Source organism: Chelonus insularis, unplaced genomic scaffold (genome assembly GCF_013357705.1).
Source record: "Chelonus insularis isolate UGA/USDA-ARS -01 unplaced genomic scaffold, ASM1335770v1 contig_351_pilon, whole genome shotgun sequence".
Taxonomy (NCBI): Eukaryota; Metazoa; Arthropoda; class Insecta; order Hymenoptera; family Braconidae; genus Chelonus; species Chelonus insularis.
In genome coordinates, this window is record NW_023276516.1 from 67,039 (window position 1) to 79,395 (window position 12,357).

Below are 12,357 nucleotides of genomic sequence, written 5' to 3' on the forward strand. Positions count from 1 at the left end.
AAAGTCGGCGCTTCATTTCAAACCCGTCTGTAAAGTACTGGCCATGAAGAATTGTCGGAATTTTTTCATTATTTTTCATCACATTTTGTTAAATGTAATTTTATTGATGATAAAAAAAATATACTTCACAAAATATGCAAATACTGAATTGATATAAATTTTCTGCAAACAATGTTATTAATAAAAATAACTTAATGTTTCACTTTTTATTGTTTTTCAACTTTTGTTAGAATAATTTTTCACTCCTTTATTGATAATAATATTGACAATTTCATTGGATCAAAAACTCAGCTCTTGTTAATATTTTGACATTTTTATACATCAAATTTATTTACACTTAACATACTATTTGTATTGAGAATAATTACATAAAATTTTTACGTTCGATAAATTGAAAATATTTCGTTTGTTAATTATTCTACTAGCATACATCAATAACGAAACACTTTACGGTTAATTACTTTTCTAAATAAAGTTTCACTTCTATGAAGTTTTATAAATATTCTTGACTCATTTGAATTAATTATTTGCATGAAATATCATATTTAATTATAAATAATATTTATTTATATACATTTGTTTTGAATAAATAATTAATCGTAAAACTGCGCCGTTTAAAATATTTTATTATCTGAAGTAAACTGCGATTCGTAATCTATCGTATTTGACATAAATCGATAATCAAATTATACACAGCAAACTTCACATCATTTTGGTTATGTAAACATGTGTTTTAACCTAAAACAACAAACGCAACTGACGCGATAAATTGAGTGTTTTTTATAGAATGTTTAATGATAAAAGTTTTTTTTTTTAAATTATTTCTTTTATAAATAAAACACATCCTCTCAAAGTGATTAACAATAAAAAAAAAAATGATTTGCTCAGTAGCACATAAATTAAATACCAAACATCGCACAAAGGATGTAATTACCAGTGATAATACGACTTTTTATCACATGGGTCTTTCACCAGAGATACTAGAAGGATTAACGAATTGTGGTTTTGAAAAACCATCTCCAATTCAGCTAACTGCGATACCATTGGGACGCTGCGGAGTTGGTAATTGGATGTTTTAATATTATTAATATTCTTAAGTTAAGAATTTATTAGAATTAAGTAAGATTTTTTTAATAAGTTGAATTAGTTTTGATAACGTATTTTATTGAAAGATAAATTTTTCATTTTAAAATTTAATATTACCTTAATTGAATGTATAATAAACTTTAGAAAAAATTATAATGACTGGGTATTTAAAGCGCAAGATAATTGGAAGAGCTCAAAAAGTAGAAACTCAACATAAAACTTAGTGAAAACTACATAAACGAACTTGCTAAAAAAGCTGTTCATATTCCGTTGATTGAAGCTGTCTTTATGTATTGTGCCCAAGTCTGGTGTTGGAAACCAAGTAATGTGGTTAGCAGACTATTTGGAAGATCCGGTGAAGCGGCCTTGGAAATACTTCGGACTACTTACGAAGAAACGAGCAGGTGTTGACTGTTGCAGGTTGCGAATAAAAAGAAGAGCGTGCAGATATTTTATGAGAGTACTGAGAATGAATGACGAAGGGTGGGCATAATTTTTGTTAAAGAACTGCCCAGACAGATTTCTTTCGCAGAAAAACTTTTAAAATACCAAGAGAGTAACAATGAAAAAATATAGTTTCAAGTATAAATATTTTCAAATAAAAGAGATTTTACCAGAATAATATATGTTTAATAATAGTTCCATAACTTTCAATAAAGTAAATGAAAAAGTCTGCCGTAGACAACACTTATGGCTTAGTAAATTGCTTGTATCTTGCAGATTTAATCATCCAAGCAAAGTCAGGAACTGGAAAGACTGCTGTTTTCGGAATAATTGCACTAGATATGGTATATGTGAAAGATGTACATCCCCAAGTATTGATTCTAGCCCCGACTCGAGAAATTGCCATACAAATATCCCAGGTTCTTGCATCTATAGGCTCAGAAATGAAAGGTATTAAATTAATAATTCATTCTGATTTTCAAAAAAATTGTGTATTTTTTATGTAAATGAGTTTTTTTATTTTACAGGACTAAAAGTTGGCAGTATAATCGGAGGAATCCCTGCGAAAGTAGGAACAAAAATTTCTTATAACAATCACATTATTGTTGGTACACCAGGAAAATTGAAACATTTAATTAAAACAAGCATGATAAACGTTGAAAATATAAGATTATTTGTACTTGATGAGGCTGATAAATTGATGGATTCAAGTTTTCGAGATGATATTGAGTATGTCCACAAATATTTCACATGAAAGAATTTAATCGTTATTATATTTATAAGAAAAACTAATTAATCTTGATGATTGCAGTGAAATTTTTGGATATTTACCTGTAAATAAACAGGTAATAACAGCTAGTGCAACCTATCCACCTGATTTACAAACTTATTTATCTAAATACATGCGATCTCCTCATTATTCTTCACCTTCTAGTGACAACCCTATTCTTATTGGCGTTAGACAATTTGTTACAAATGTTGTATCACATCCAAACAAAATGAAACAAGTAAAAATATTTATAATTAATTATTTTATGAAGTATACTGAGTTCAAACAATAATAAAAATTTACTTTTTTTAGGTGCAATTGAAAACCGAAGAATTGATAAAAATTTTCGAAAAAATTCCATTTAAACAGTGCTTAGTATTTCTGAATTATCAAACCAGGTATATTTTTTACAAATTATGCTAATTTTTCAACTTTTTCATAAAGACATTTTTTTAAATACTTGTTCTTATTTTTTTAGAGTTCAATCGGTTTGTAATAATGTGAATAAGTTAGGATATTCATCAACATACATTTCTGGTAATCAAGATATGTCCAAAAGATTAGATGCAATATCGAAATTAAAAAATTTCGAGTGTAAAGTATTATTTTCAACAGATTTAACAGCACGTGGTATAGATGCTGAGAATGTTAATTTGATAATAAACTACGACATTCCAAATGATTGTTCAACGTATTTACATAGAATAGGTCGTGCTGGACGTTACGGATCCTATGGAATCGCAATCACTTTAGTGGCAGAAAATGAATTAGATACGTTTAAAGATATGATAAATCCTATAGTCAGTCCTCATTTATTGTTATTCAAATGTCCTGACTATTCAGAAAGTATTTGGAACACAAAGATAGAAGATTTAAGTTTATTTTTTGAAAGAAAAGAAAGTAATGGCGATTTTGATGACTCAGAAATTCATAAAAACAATGAACCTCAAACAAACGATATAAACGATGAAATAAATACGGTTGATGAATTTATGTTATGCAAGGCTTTTGAAAAGCACTTGAATAGTAGCAAAATCAATAATTTCAAAGAATCTGATGAGGGTAACCCTAAATTTACTCAACAGGTCTTACAAACAGAGACAATAGTATTTCTTCCAATAGATGAATTTATCGAAAAATTATATAATGATAAAATGGATATATTAGAAATTAATCAAAAGGATAAAAAAGTGAAATGTATTATAAATGAGACGCAAGAACGCTTTTATGAAGCATTGTTCACTAAATCTTCACAATTTCAAACATGGAATGATACAGTTATATTTCCAACTTGTTCCCCGAATGTTATAGATAATGATCAACCTGTCGATGACACTAAAATAAATGAGTTTTTAAATTATCAAATATATGATAGAAATTTTGATTCATCCCAGAATAAGACTGAAGACACGAGTCCATGGCATTGCTATTCACATCGATACTCTATTATTAAATCACGTAAATTATTATCAGGAGTAAATAAAAAATTAATTACATGTTTGGAACGATTATTCGAAAATCTACCAAACACATCATTCAATTTAGAAAAAAATGACAGAGAGTCTTGTAAAAAGAATATATTGATGTGGAATAAAATGTTAGAACATGAAATAGAAGGGGTAAATAAATTACTCAACATGAATAGTTTATATATAATAGATACAGGCAGAAAATGGGGTTTAAAAAAATATTGGCAGTACTTGGAACAATTTTTGAGATTTCAGAAAAAGATGACAGATGTTATATATTTTCACTTCTGTAATAATTTGAAGTTTGAGGATGAATATACTACTTCGAAAAATCAACAAAATGAAAGTATTTTTAGTCTATTATTAAATTACATATTACCTCGTCCTATTATTTTCAATAAATTATTACATGAATTAATGTCAGAAACAGACTTAAAAAATTACTACGATCTGAGATCGAATATTCATTCACTTCAAAATTCTTACACTCAATTATTAAAATTAAAAGAGTGTATGTTTGATTTTACAAAAAATGAACGAATAAAACTTGAACAGCAAATTAAAAAGAAAAGAAAACGAGAGGATGAAATAAGTTTTAAAGATCTTCAAGAATTTTTAAAGCAAGCAAAAGAAAAGAAGTTAATGGATGAAACAAAAGATACAAAAAACTGTGAAAATGTCAATCACTTTCAAGAATGGAAAGATGTTATTGATGAAAATAGCTGTATGGATGATGCTACATATTCAAGTGTATACAATAGTGAATTTAAAGGTCAGAATATAAATTCATTTTCTGAAAGTGATTTTTTTACTCAAGAATATCAATATCCCCCAAATATGCAATATGAACATAATTATATGCCATCATTTACTTCTGGAATACAAAATAACATGTTTGAAGAAAACGGAAGAATAGAATCTGAATACGTCCCAGGAACTCAGAATCATAATTATTATACTCAACCTAAATGCAAACCACAAAAACAAAATAATCACCGGAACCCAACTGAAGATTTGGACGAATTCTTTCGTTGTTTGGATATTCAGACAAAAGCTTTACATTTACAAGAATACCATAGATTAATGATGAAAGATTAAACAAACCAGTTGTGATTTAAATTTACAATATTATATAATGTACAGAGCCACTAATAAAGTAAGTTTTTTTTAATAAAAATGGAAAAAATAAATTATTTTATAAAACTAATTGAACTTGTATTCAATTATTTGCCTAAAAGAAATAATGATGATGATTATTAAATGATGTATGGAAAATGTCATTAGTTGAGAAAAAAAAGAAATATTGTTTCAACAACAATTTAATGTAAAATCGATTCATTTTGTTCAGATAATTAGAAAATGGAACACTTTATGTTAATCAAACACAATTCACAATCAGTATATGACAATCACGAAAAAATTTGCTTTTAATTGCAACTTATACTTAATTTAAACTTACGTGACATAAAAATCTGTATGATAAACTTTGTTAAATGAATAAAAAATTAATTATTTAAATAATAATAATAATAATAATTTCCTAAAGCATTTCAAATTAATATATCTTTTTAAAGATAAATTTGTGTTTCCACTTTAAAAAATTTGATTTTTTAGGCTTGAAATATCGTTGGTGTATCTAAATACATTTTTTTTCAATGATCAATGATATTCTGTTGTGTAATTTTTTTTTTTTTATGTTTTATACAGTAAATAAATATTTAAATAAACATACATGCCACTGATATATTAAATTATATACCAGTTAATTGAGAACAAAGACATGTACATAAATATGGAATTATCAACTTTATTATATTTTATGTTAAATAATCCTCGATTTAAGATTATGTGGCATTTATGAATGTAGTCTGTAAGAATTATAGATTTGTTAATAAATTTAGATTTGGACTCAACTCCAAATCATTCTGTTTATAGATCTGGCATCTTACAATTCGGCCACCGACTAGTTAAAGGGTATGTTAATAATGACGTCATATTTGATAATACAATGTTTTGAAGTATAAAATTATTTCTAATGTTTATATTATCTTTTAACTATATATAATATGTATCGTTCGTAGGATCATGGTGCAACTTCAAGTTACTTTGTATCAAAAATGAAAGGTAAAGTGGAATACACTTTTAGAAGTGGATTGAATGTAAATTACTCTCAACATAATTCTTTTAAATACTTATAGTTAAAAATATATCAAATAATAGCGTATACAAATAATATATTTAAAAACCATTATTTGAAATAATGGTTGATCTCTATTTTTCATAAAACATAACAGTATTTTTTTATATCCATATTAATGCAAAAAATGGATAATTATTCATTAACAAATAATTGTTAAATACATTTTAAAAACATGCACAGAATAATATTAATCCAAAGTTATATCATTGCATTCAATCTTGCTTAATCTTACTATGTGATATTTTTGTGATAACAATATTTGGAAAGTGCGAAATCTAACGTTATATATCTTGAATGTTTTCGGTTTTTCTTAATATAACTGCACACGATAATTACATAATCTGCACAATCACAGACGTCTTTCAACCCGTCAAAAAAAGCGGCAGTTGTTGCAGCTAATGATTTATGCGACGAAAAATTTTGAATTAAAATAGATCGTAATGATTTTAAAAATGATAAATAATTTCAGTCGTTTATCTAAAATCTAAAAATTGTTAATCAATAAAATGAAAATCATACGCAAATATTTATTACTGTTAAAAGACGAATAAATTCACAGATCATTCCTTCCTCCTAACAGTTTTCCACCATCAGTCGATTACTATATTTAAGACATTGAAGAGCATGGTAAACGCGGTGAACCCATTTGAGTAAGAACTCTATCAAGCCATTGTAGTGGCCCATTCAAATGTAATTCTATCCAACAAGGTGTTGATGTTACAGTTTGTCGACGATATTCTGCACCCCAGCCTTTCACGAAACTCATTCTGATTGTACACATTCTCGTAAGTTGATACACTGCTTCAAATCCTTGTGATACTGATTGCGATAAAAGTGCCGCAAATTCTTGATTATTAAAAATTTTAAGATTACAGCCTGAAAAGAAAATATTTTAGATAACTAATAAATTTATTATACTAAATTATAGTTTATTAGTTTTTTATTAATAATTAATTATCGTACCTGGTGGTATTTTACAAACAGTTGCTGGATGCCATCCATAACGTTGATTACAGTTTGGACTTTGCACAAAGATACTTGAATCAGATTGACATTCAGCAAAAACTTCTCCGCCAATGTAATATAATCTAACTCCTTTACCAATATGACGTCTGGTTTGTTCTACAACGGTATTACGATTGACATTTGATAGCAAACCGAGACAAAACCTCTCAGAATTACTAGGATCTGTAAAACCATCTACGGTTATGCTTGGTTGAGAAGCATGAAATGTTTCACCCACTCTTGTATTTAATTCATAATAACTTATAGAACACCTAAAATTTTATAAAAATGAGTTTTTGTATTTATCTATTTTGTCAGACAATACAATAAATAAGTAATATTTACCAGAATGCAGGCTCGCAATACATAACTGGTTGAGCATCAACTGGACTAGGTGATAAACGTGAAAGAGACATATTGTCATTGTGATCTATATTATCACCGTCTTCACTAATGTAACCTGGAGGTGGTGTATCAGCTGGTGGATCCATAGATCCAGATACGGGATGAGGTGAGCCTTGAACGCTTCCTAAACTTCCAACACTCGCCGGACTTGTTGCTTGCATACTCTTGATAAAGAATGGTTCCATTTTAATAAATTCGTCTAATCAACCATATAAGAGTTAGCAGATATTTAAAATATACCTGCATTCCTTGATATGGATTATTTGATTGTTGTTGGGAAGTTTGAGAAACCTCCTGCTGATTATTTCGATGATTTAAAGTAGCGTGAAAATTCGTATTTTCTGGAACACTGACACTAAGTTCTTCAAGAGATGTATTATAGAGTACTGATTCGTCACCCGGAAGATTGTGTCGTGGAACCAGAATTGCCGGTAAAACTAGATAAAAATAATTTATAGCATAGATACTAACTGCTAACAATGTTGTAAGTATACGACATTGTTAGTAGTTTTTATTGTATAGATAAATGCTACCGATAAAGTCTTTTCATTGAAGTAATTTTCCCGCTAACACACACCTGGCGTTTGAATTCTTTGATAATGATAAGGATTCACACAGACTTCTTCTCTTTTTTGAGTAAAGGCGTACTCGCAATGATCGATTGCCCTGAGTTCGTGATGAGATTGAAGATCAGGCCAACGCCAAAGACGACAATAAACGACGTGTGGTAGGCCCTTTCCTCTAACTCCTTGGATCCCGTTCTCGTTTACGACTCCAGGACTAGGCCTAGAACAAAGTACACTTCAAAATATTATATCATCTAGTATGATATCAAATTCAACATCTATCTGCCTGTGAAGAAACATTGTAGCATTTATCATCATACATACATCAACAAAAAAGAGCAATGAATTATTAAAATCATTTTTTAGCATGATTGCAAAAATATCTGAATGTACCTTGGTATGGTAATACACTTGGTGTTGCAACTTTGTGTGGAAATGGCCTTTTCAAGTTCTTCAAGACCAGTTGACTTTTTAAGTTTTTTAACAAGACTTTTCACAGCCTTTTCACTCCATTTGTCTTCACCTTCGGCTTTTTTCCAACCCAGCAACCGTTTAACAATTGGAGGGTTAAAACTGGGCAACATTGAAGTCATCATTTATACTTGACAAAACGCTGATGGCCTGCATTAGTCCAAATGCTAGTCACATTATAATTAAGTTATAATCTTCGTTAACAATGTACTCACGATTAAATTCAAATAAAAATTGAGATGTGGTTATTGTTATCATCAACAATATCAATAAGTTTTTTTAATTATCAGCAACCGGAATACTTTTTCGAAAATAATTACTTGATTGCAGCCGCCATTTTATTCGCGAATGTCTCGGGTAGTCTCGATTATTGTCGATATTCCTCGGCATGATTCACACTTCTATGTACTTTGAAATTTTTCATCTTTTCATTATCTCAAAGAACTACACATGTATGTCTATATGAATATGCATGCATACATAAGTGGATATTATTGTATCATAATAATAAAAAAATATATATCTTCTCATTAAAATTTATTAGCTAAGAATATAATATAAATAAACTGTAATAAAATAAAAATAATAGTTATTGTATTTACCCACATATTTGAATTGTATTTAAATATCTTTCAACGAAATTTCACATTTTTAATTTTATTTTTACTCTATAATGTTAATTATCTCATTGGCGTATGGTTGTTATTTAATCATAAAAAATTATGCAAAATGAACCCGTGCGTAAAATACAATCGTCAGTGGACATTGAAGCTATTTAATCAGACTCAATATATGAAAATGATGCAATCATGAAGAATAATAAATAGGATGAGGTTTAATGAAGCTTAAGTATTATTCATATTTACTGGCGTTTATTGTTATTATTTTTGAATTATATAAAATATATTGGCTCATTGATTCATTAAAATGTATTAATTAACGTGAATTTTTACTTACATTAATTTGCAAAATTTGATTTTATTAATTGAACGTGAATATTTTTAGAATTTGGAGAGAGTGAGTCAACTCATTATTAAATGATAACATCTTGACCATTTTTAGAATTATTATCTATTTACTGTGAATGTGATTCGGGCCGGCGCAAAACTATTGGATTCATTTCTGTGATGAAATAGTCAGATACAGAAAAAAATTGTTTTTAATACATTAAAAGAAATTTTTTGAAATACTTTAAATATAACCATAAGTACATTTTTTTGTTTTAAAAAATACATCTATTTTTTGGCTGCAAAACAATTTCCATAGATAAATGTATATTTATGAATCGAAATGTGCACTTCTTGGAATAATTGCATTAATCAGATCATATAAAAGATAAATATTTATAATATTCCAAGTACGAATATTTAATTTGTAAAATTTCCCGCGTTTTATTTCTCGGTCGATAAATAGTTGGTCAACAAAAAAAAAGTTTCTTATGTGTAAGAATTTGTTTGATGAGTCCTCCCAGTCATTTTAGCAGATAGAAGACTTTTCTCTCTGTTTGGTTATCTTTAATTATCGGCTTTGTTTGTTTACTCATACGATTCAATTTTTCAATAAAAACACTTGGATACATGTGAGAATTTTTGGGAAGCTATTTTTATTGTATCAAAAGGTATTTCAACTTTTGAATAATCATGGTAGATGAAAAGAAAGAAGAATTACAAAGAAAATTAAGACAGTTCTTCAAATTTGAATCATTTAAATCAGAAGATCAGTATTATGCTACCTTAACTGTAATGTCAGCAGGTTAAAAAATTTTTTACTATTATTCACATAAAAAAAGAATCAAATTTTATTTTAATGACAAATTGATTTACAGAAAATTCGGATGTTCTAATTAATTTACCTCCTGCTGCTGGAAAATCTATTTGTTTTCAATTACCAACAATGTTATGTCATGGAAAAACTACTATTGTAATTGTACCCAACAAATACATTGCCGAAGTATGGTTCATTATTATAATTGAATTAAAATTGTTCATAATATCAACTGTGTTCTTTTTTTTCAAGGAACAAATAAAATTTCTAGAAGAACATAATATTAAAGTATCTTATGGTTATTCGAAAAATGAGAAATGTAATATACTAGAAAGTTTTGAAAGATTTGAAAAAAAAATCAAATTCATTTATGTGACGCCACACATGCTTATGAGTGATTGGTTTCAGGTAAAGATGTTTCATTCTCTAGATCCTTAAATTATTGAACTAATGAGTACATTTTGTTTTCGTAGAGTTTTTTGAACACGTTGGATGCTCATAATTTAATTTCATTTATTGTAGTAGATGAAGCACATTGCATGAGTGAACACTACGAAAGATCTGCAGAATTATATAGAAAAATTTGTCAAATACGAGATGTTTATTCTCATATCAAGTTCATTGTTCTGACTTCAATTGGTACAGAAAATATTATAACAGATATAAAAAACTATTTACAATTAAAAAACCTTCGAGAAATAAGCCACTTAGATTGGCAGCTTCCAAATATCTATCTTCAAGTAAAATATAAAGATATTTTAGATAATCCACTCGATGACATGAGAAAGCTCATTGAAAATTTTATGAAAATTCCACAAGAGTTTTCTGGAATTATTTCTTGTTCAAAATGTGATGAAACAATTATGATTACAGAATACCTAACTAAAATTGGTATTCCTACAGGAGCATATTGTTCAAGTGATAATTGTTACATTTATTTTTCATTTATATTTTCTCAGAAAATATATTAATATTACATAAATACATTTTTAGAACTAAAAAAAAAGCAAAGAGAACAAATTGAGAAGGATTGGATGAGTGGAAATATCACAATATTAGCAATTACTCATAAATTCGTAATGAAATTCAATAAGCCTTCGATTAGATGTATTATTCACTGGTCTAGTCCATTAAGAATAGAACAATATTATCGACAAATTGGAAGTCATTTAAAAAATAATACTGCAATTCTTTGCCGAATTTATTTCGGTATTGAGGATTGGATAAATATGCAGGTCACTGCTATGGGAGTACCTAGTAGAACTTTTGAAGGATTTGGGAGTATGATACAGTATTGCATGTCTACGGAGTATGAAAAAATATATTAATCTGTACATTAAAGTTGATATTTTCTTGATGCTCTTCATTAATTTCAGATGTCGTCATATGGTGTATTCAGTATATTTTGGAATAAACATAAACCCTTGTGGTGATGCTTGTGATTTTTGTGAAAAAGAGTCTTTTGTTATGACGAGACAGAAAAAGTTCCGAGAATTCGTTGATCAGCGTGGTATGTTACCAAAACTTAAACAGAAACCTATTTTACAAGTTTATAATCTAAACAAGATTGAAGGAATTGTGAAAAATCTTGAGCCTGAAGTAAGTATAATAATTATACAATGTAAAATTTCTGTATTATAACTGTACTATATTCAATCAAATTTTCAGGATAGATATAATATTTATAAGATTTTACAAAAAGCTCTATATGACAATTACGAAGGATCATCTTGTATAAATAAGCCAGACATAGAAACTAAATATCTTTTTCATTTGGCAAGAGGATTGGAATATTCTATTTTTTCTACAAGCTATGAAGGATCGGCATACAAACACAGAATGACTGAATTGGTAGTCAATTTATTTAAATAAAATTTATCATGATAAATCAATAACTATTAATGTATTTTAAAGTCATTATTTTTTACAGATAAAAAATATCAAGGAATCAACAGCTTCGAAAGAATTGTCTAATTACATTTTAAATTATAAATTCCAAATTACATAAATTAAAAATTTTATAGCATAAATATTTTTTATACAAATTTATGCATTTGATTTGATATAAATTATTTATTATTAAAAAAAAATATATGATAGAAGTAAATAAAAAATGTCAAAACTTTACCGTAGAAATCTATTTTGATGTAACCGCCTTTTCAAAAGTGACTAACTTCA

At 27.7% G+C, this 12,357-nt stretch overlaps 3 protein-coding genes across 8 annotated transcripts; 2 read left to right on the plus strand and 1 right to left on the minus strand.

The window, feature by feature from the left end:
• The first annotated feature begins 716 nt into the window (after nt 1–716).
• LOC118066618 (uncharacterized) lies at nt 717–5,135 on the plus strand. Of its 2 annotated transcripts, XR_004690279.1 has the most exons (7): nt 717–1,062; nt 1,807–1,980; nt 2,058–2,259; nt 2,342–2,537; nt 2,612–2,697; nt 2,778–4,924; nt 5,117–5,135. XR_004690279.1 is itself a non-coding variant. In XM_035082746.1 (6 exons), the coding sequence occupies exons 1-6, from the start codon at nt 876–878 to the stop codon at nt 4,864–4,866; spliced, it is 2,934 nt and encodes a 977-aa protein (XP_034938637.1). In that variant the 5' UTR covers nt 717–875; the 3' UTR covers nt 4,867–4,945. The 2 variants fall into 2 exon arrangements, 1 of the variants encoding a protein (XP_034938637.1); XM_035082746.1 differs by lacking the exon at nt 5,117–5,135 and having other exon boundaries at nt 2,778–4,945.
• A 420-nt stretch (nt 5,136–5,555) lies between these two features.
• Nucleotides 5,556–9,163, minus strand: Smox (Smad on X). 4 transcript variants are annotated; one of them, XM_035082836.1, is made up of 7 exons: nt 9,018–9,163; nt 8,338–8,582; nt 7,956–8,164; nt 7,619–7,815; nt 7,319–7,542; nt 6,932–7,245; nt 5,556–6,844 (listed from the first exon to the last, which is right to left on the minus strand). In XM_035082836.1, exons 2-7 carry the CDS (start codon nt 8,538–8,540, stop codon nt 6,576–6,578), a joined length of 1,416 nt encoding a protein of 471 aa, XP_034938727.1. In that variant the 5' UTR covers nt 8,541–8,582; nt 9,018–9,163; the 3' UTR covers nt 5,556–6,575. The 4 variants fall into 4 exon arrangements, with proteins under 4 accessions (XP_034938727.1, XP_034938725.1, XP_034938724.1 ...); XM_035082834.1 differs by lacking the exon at nt 9,018–9,163 and adding an exon at nt 8,736–8,912; XM_035082833.1 differs by lacking the exon at nt 9,018–9,163 and adding an exon at nt 8,631–8,912 and having other exon boundaries at nt 8,338–8,565.
• Nucleotides 9,164–9,759: 596 nt separating this feature from the next.
• On the plus strand, nt 9,760–12,227 carry LOC118066643 (ATP-dependent DNA helicase Q5-like). 2 transcript variants are annotated; one of them, XM_035082830.1, is made up of 8 exons: nt 9,760–10,167; nt 10,241–10,365; nt 10,432–10,587; nt 10,653–11,097; nt 11,173–11,488; nt 11,556–11,778; nt 11,848–12,030; nt 12,110–12,227. In XM_035082830.1, the coding sequence occupies exons 1-8, from the start codon at nt 10,056–10,058 to the stop codon at nt 12,185–12,187; spliced, it is 1,638 nt and encodes a 545-aa protein (XP_034938721.1). In that variant the 5' UTR covers nt 9,760–10,055; the 3' UTR covers nt 12,188–12,227. The 2 variants fall into 2 exon arrangements, with proteins under 2 accessions (XP_034938721.1, XP_034938722.1); XM_035082831.1 differs by having other exon boundaries at nt 9,760–10,154.
• Nucleotides 12,228–12,357: the final 130 nt, after the last annotated feature.

Coding starts and splice junctions, on each gene's coding strand:
- LOC118066618 (XM_035082746.1), top strand. CDS start 876: ATGATTTGCTCAGTAGCACATAAATTAAATACCAAACATCGCACAAAG. Junction 1,063..1,806: donor ATTGGGACGCTGCGGAGTTG/GTAATTGGATGT, acceptor TGTATCTTGCAG/ATTTAATCATCCAAGCAAAG. Junction 2,538..2,611: donor ATCCAAACAAAATGAAACAA/GTAAAAATATTT, acceptor TACTTTTTTTAG/GTGCAATTGAAAACCGAAGA.
- Smox (XM_035082836.1), bottom strand. CDS start 8,540: ATGATGACTTCAATGTTGCCCAGTTTTAACCCTCCAATTGTTAAACGG. Junction 8,165..8,337: donor AAGTGTATTACCATACCAAG/GTACATTCAGAT, acceptor ACTTTGTTCTAG/GCCTAGTCCTGGAGTCGTAA. Junction 6,845..6,931: donor TGTTTGTAAAATACCACCAG/GTACGATAATTA, acceptor TTTTCTTTTCAG/GCTGTAATCTTAAAATTTTT.
- LOC118066643 (XM_035082830.1), top strand. CDS start 10,056: ATGGTAGATGAAAAGAAAGAAGAATTACAAAGAAAATTAAGACAGTTC. Junction 10,588..10,652: donor TTATGAGTGATTGGTTTCAG/GTAAAGATGTTT, acceptor TTGTTTTCGTAG/AGTTTTTTGAACACGTTGGA. Junction 11,779..11,847: donor TGAAAAATCTTGAGCCTGAA/GTAAGTATAATA, acceptor TCAAATTTTCAG/GATAGATATAATATTTATAA.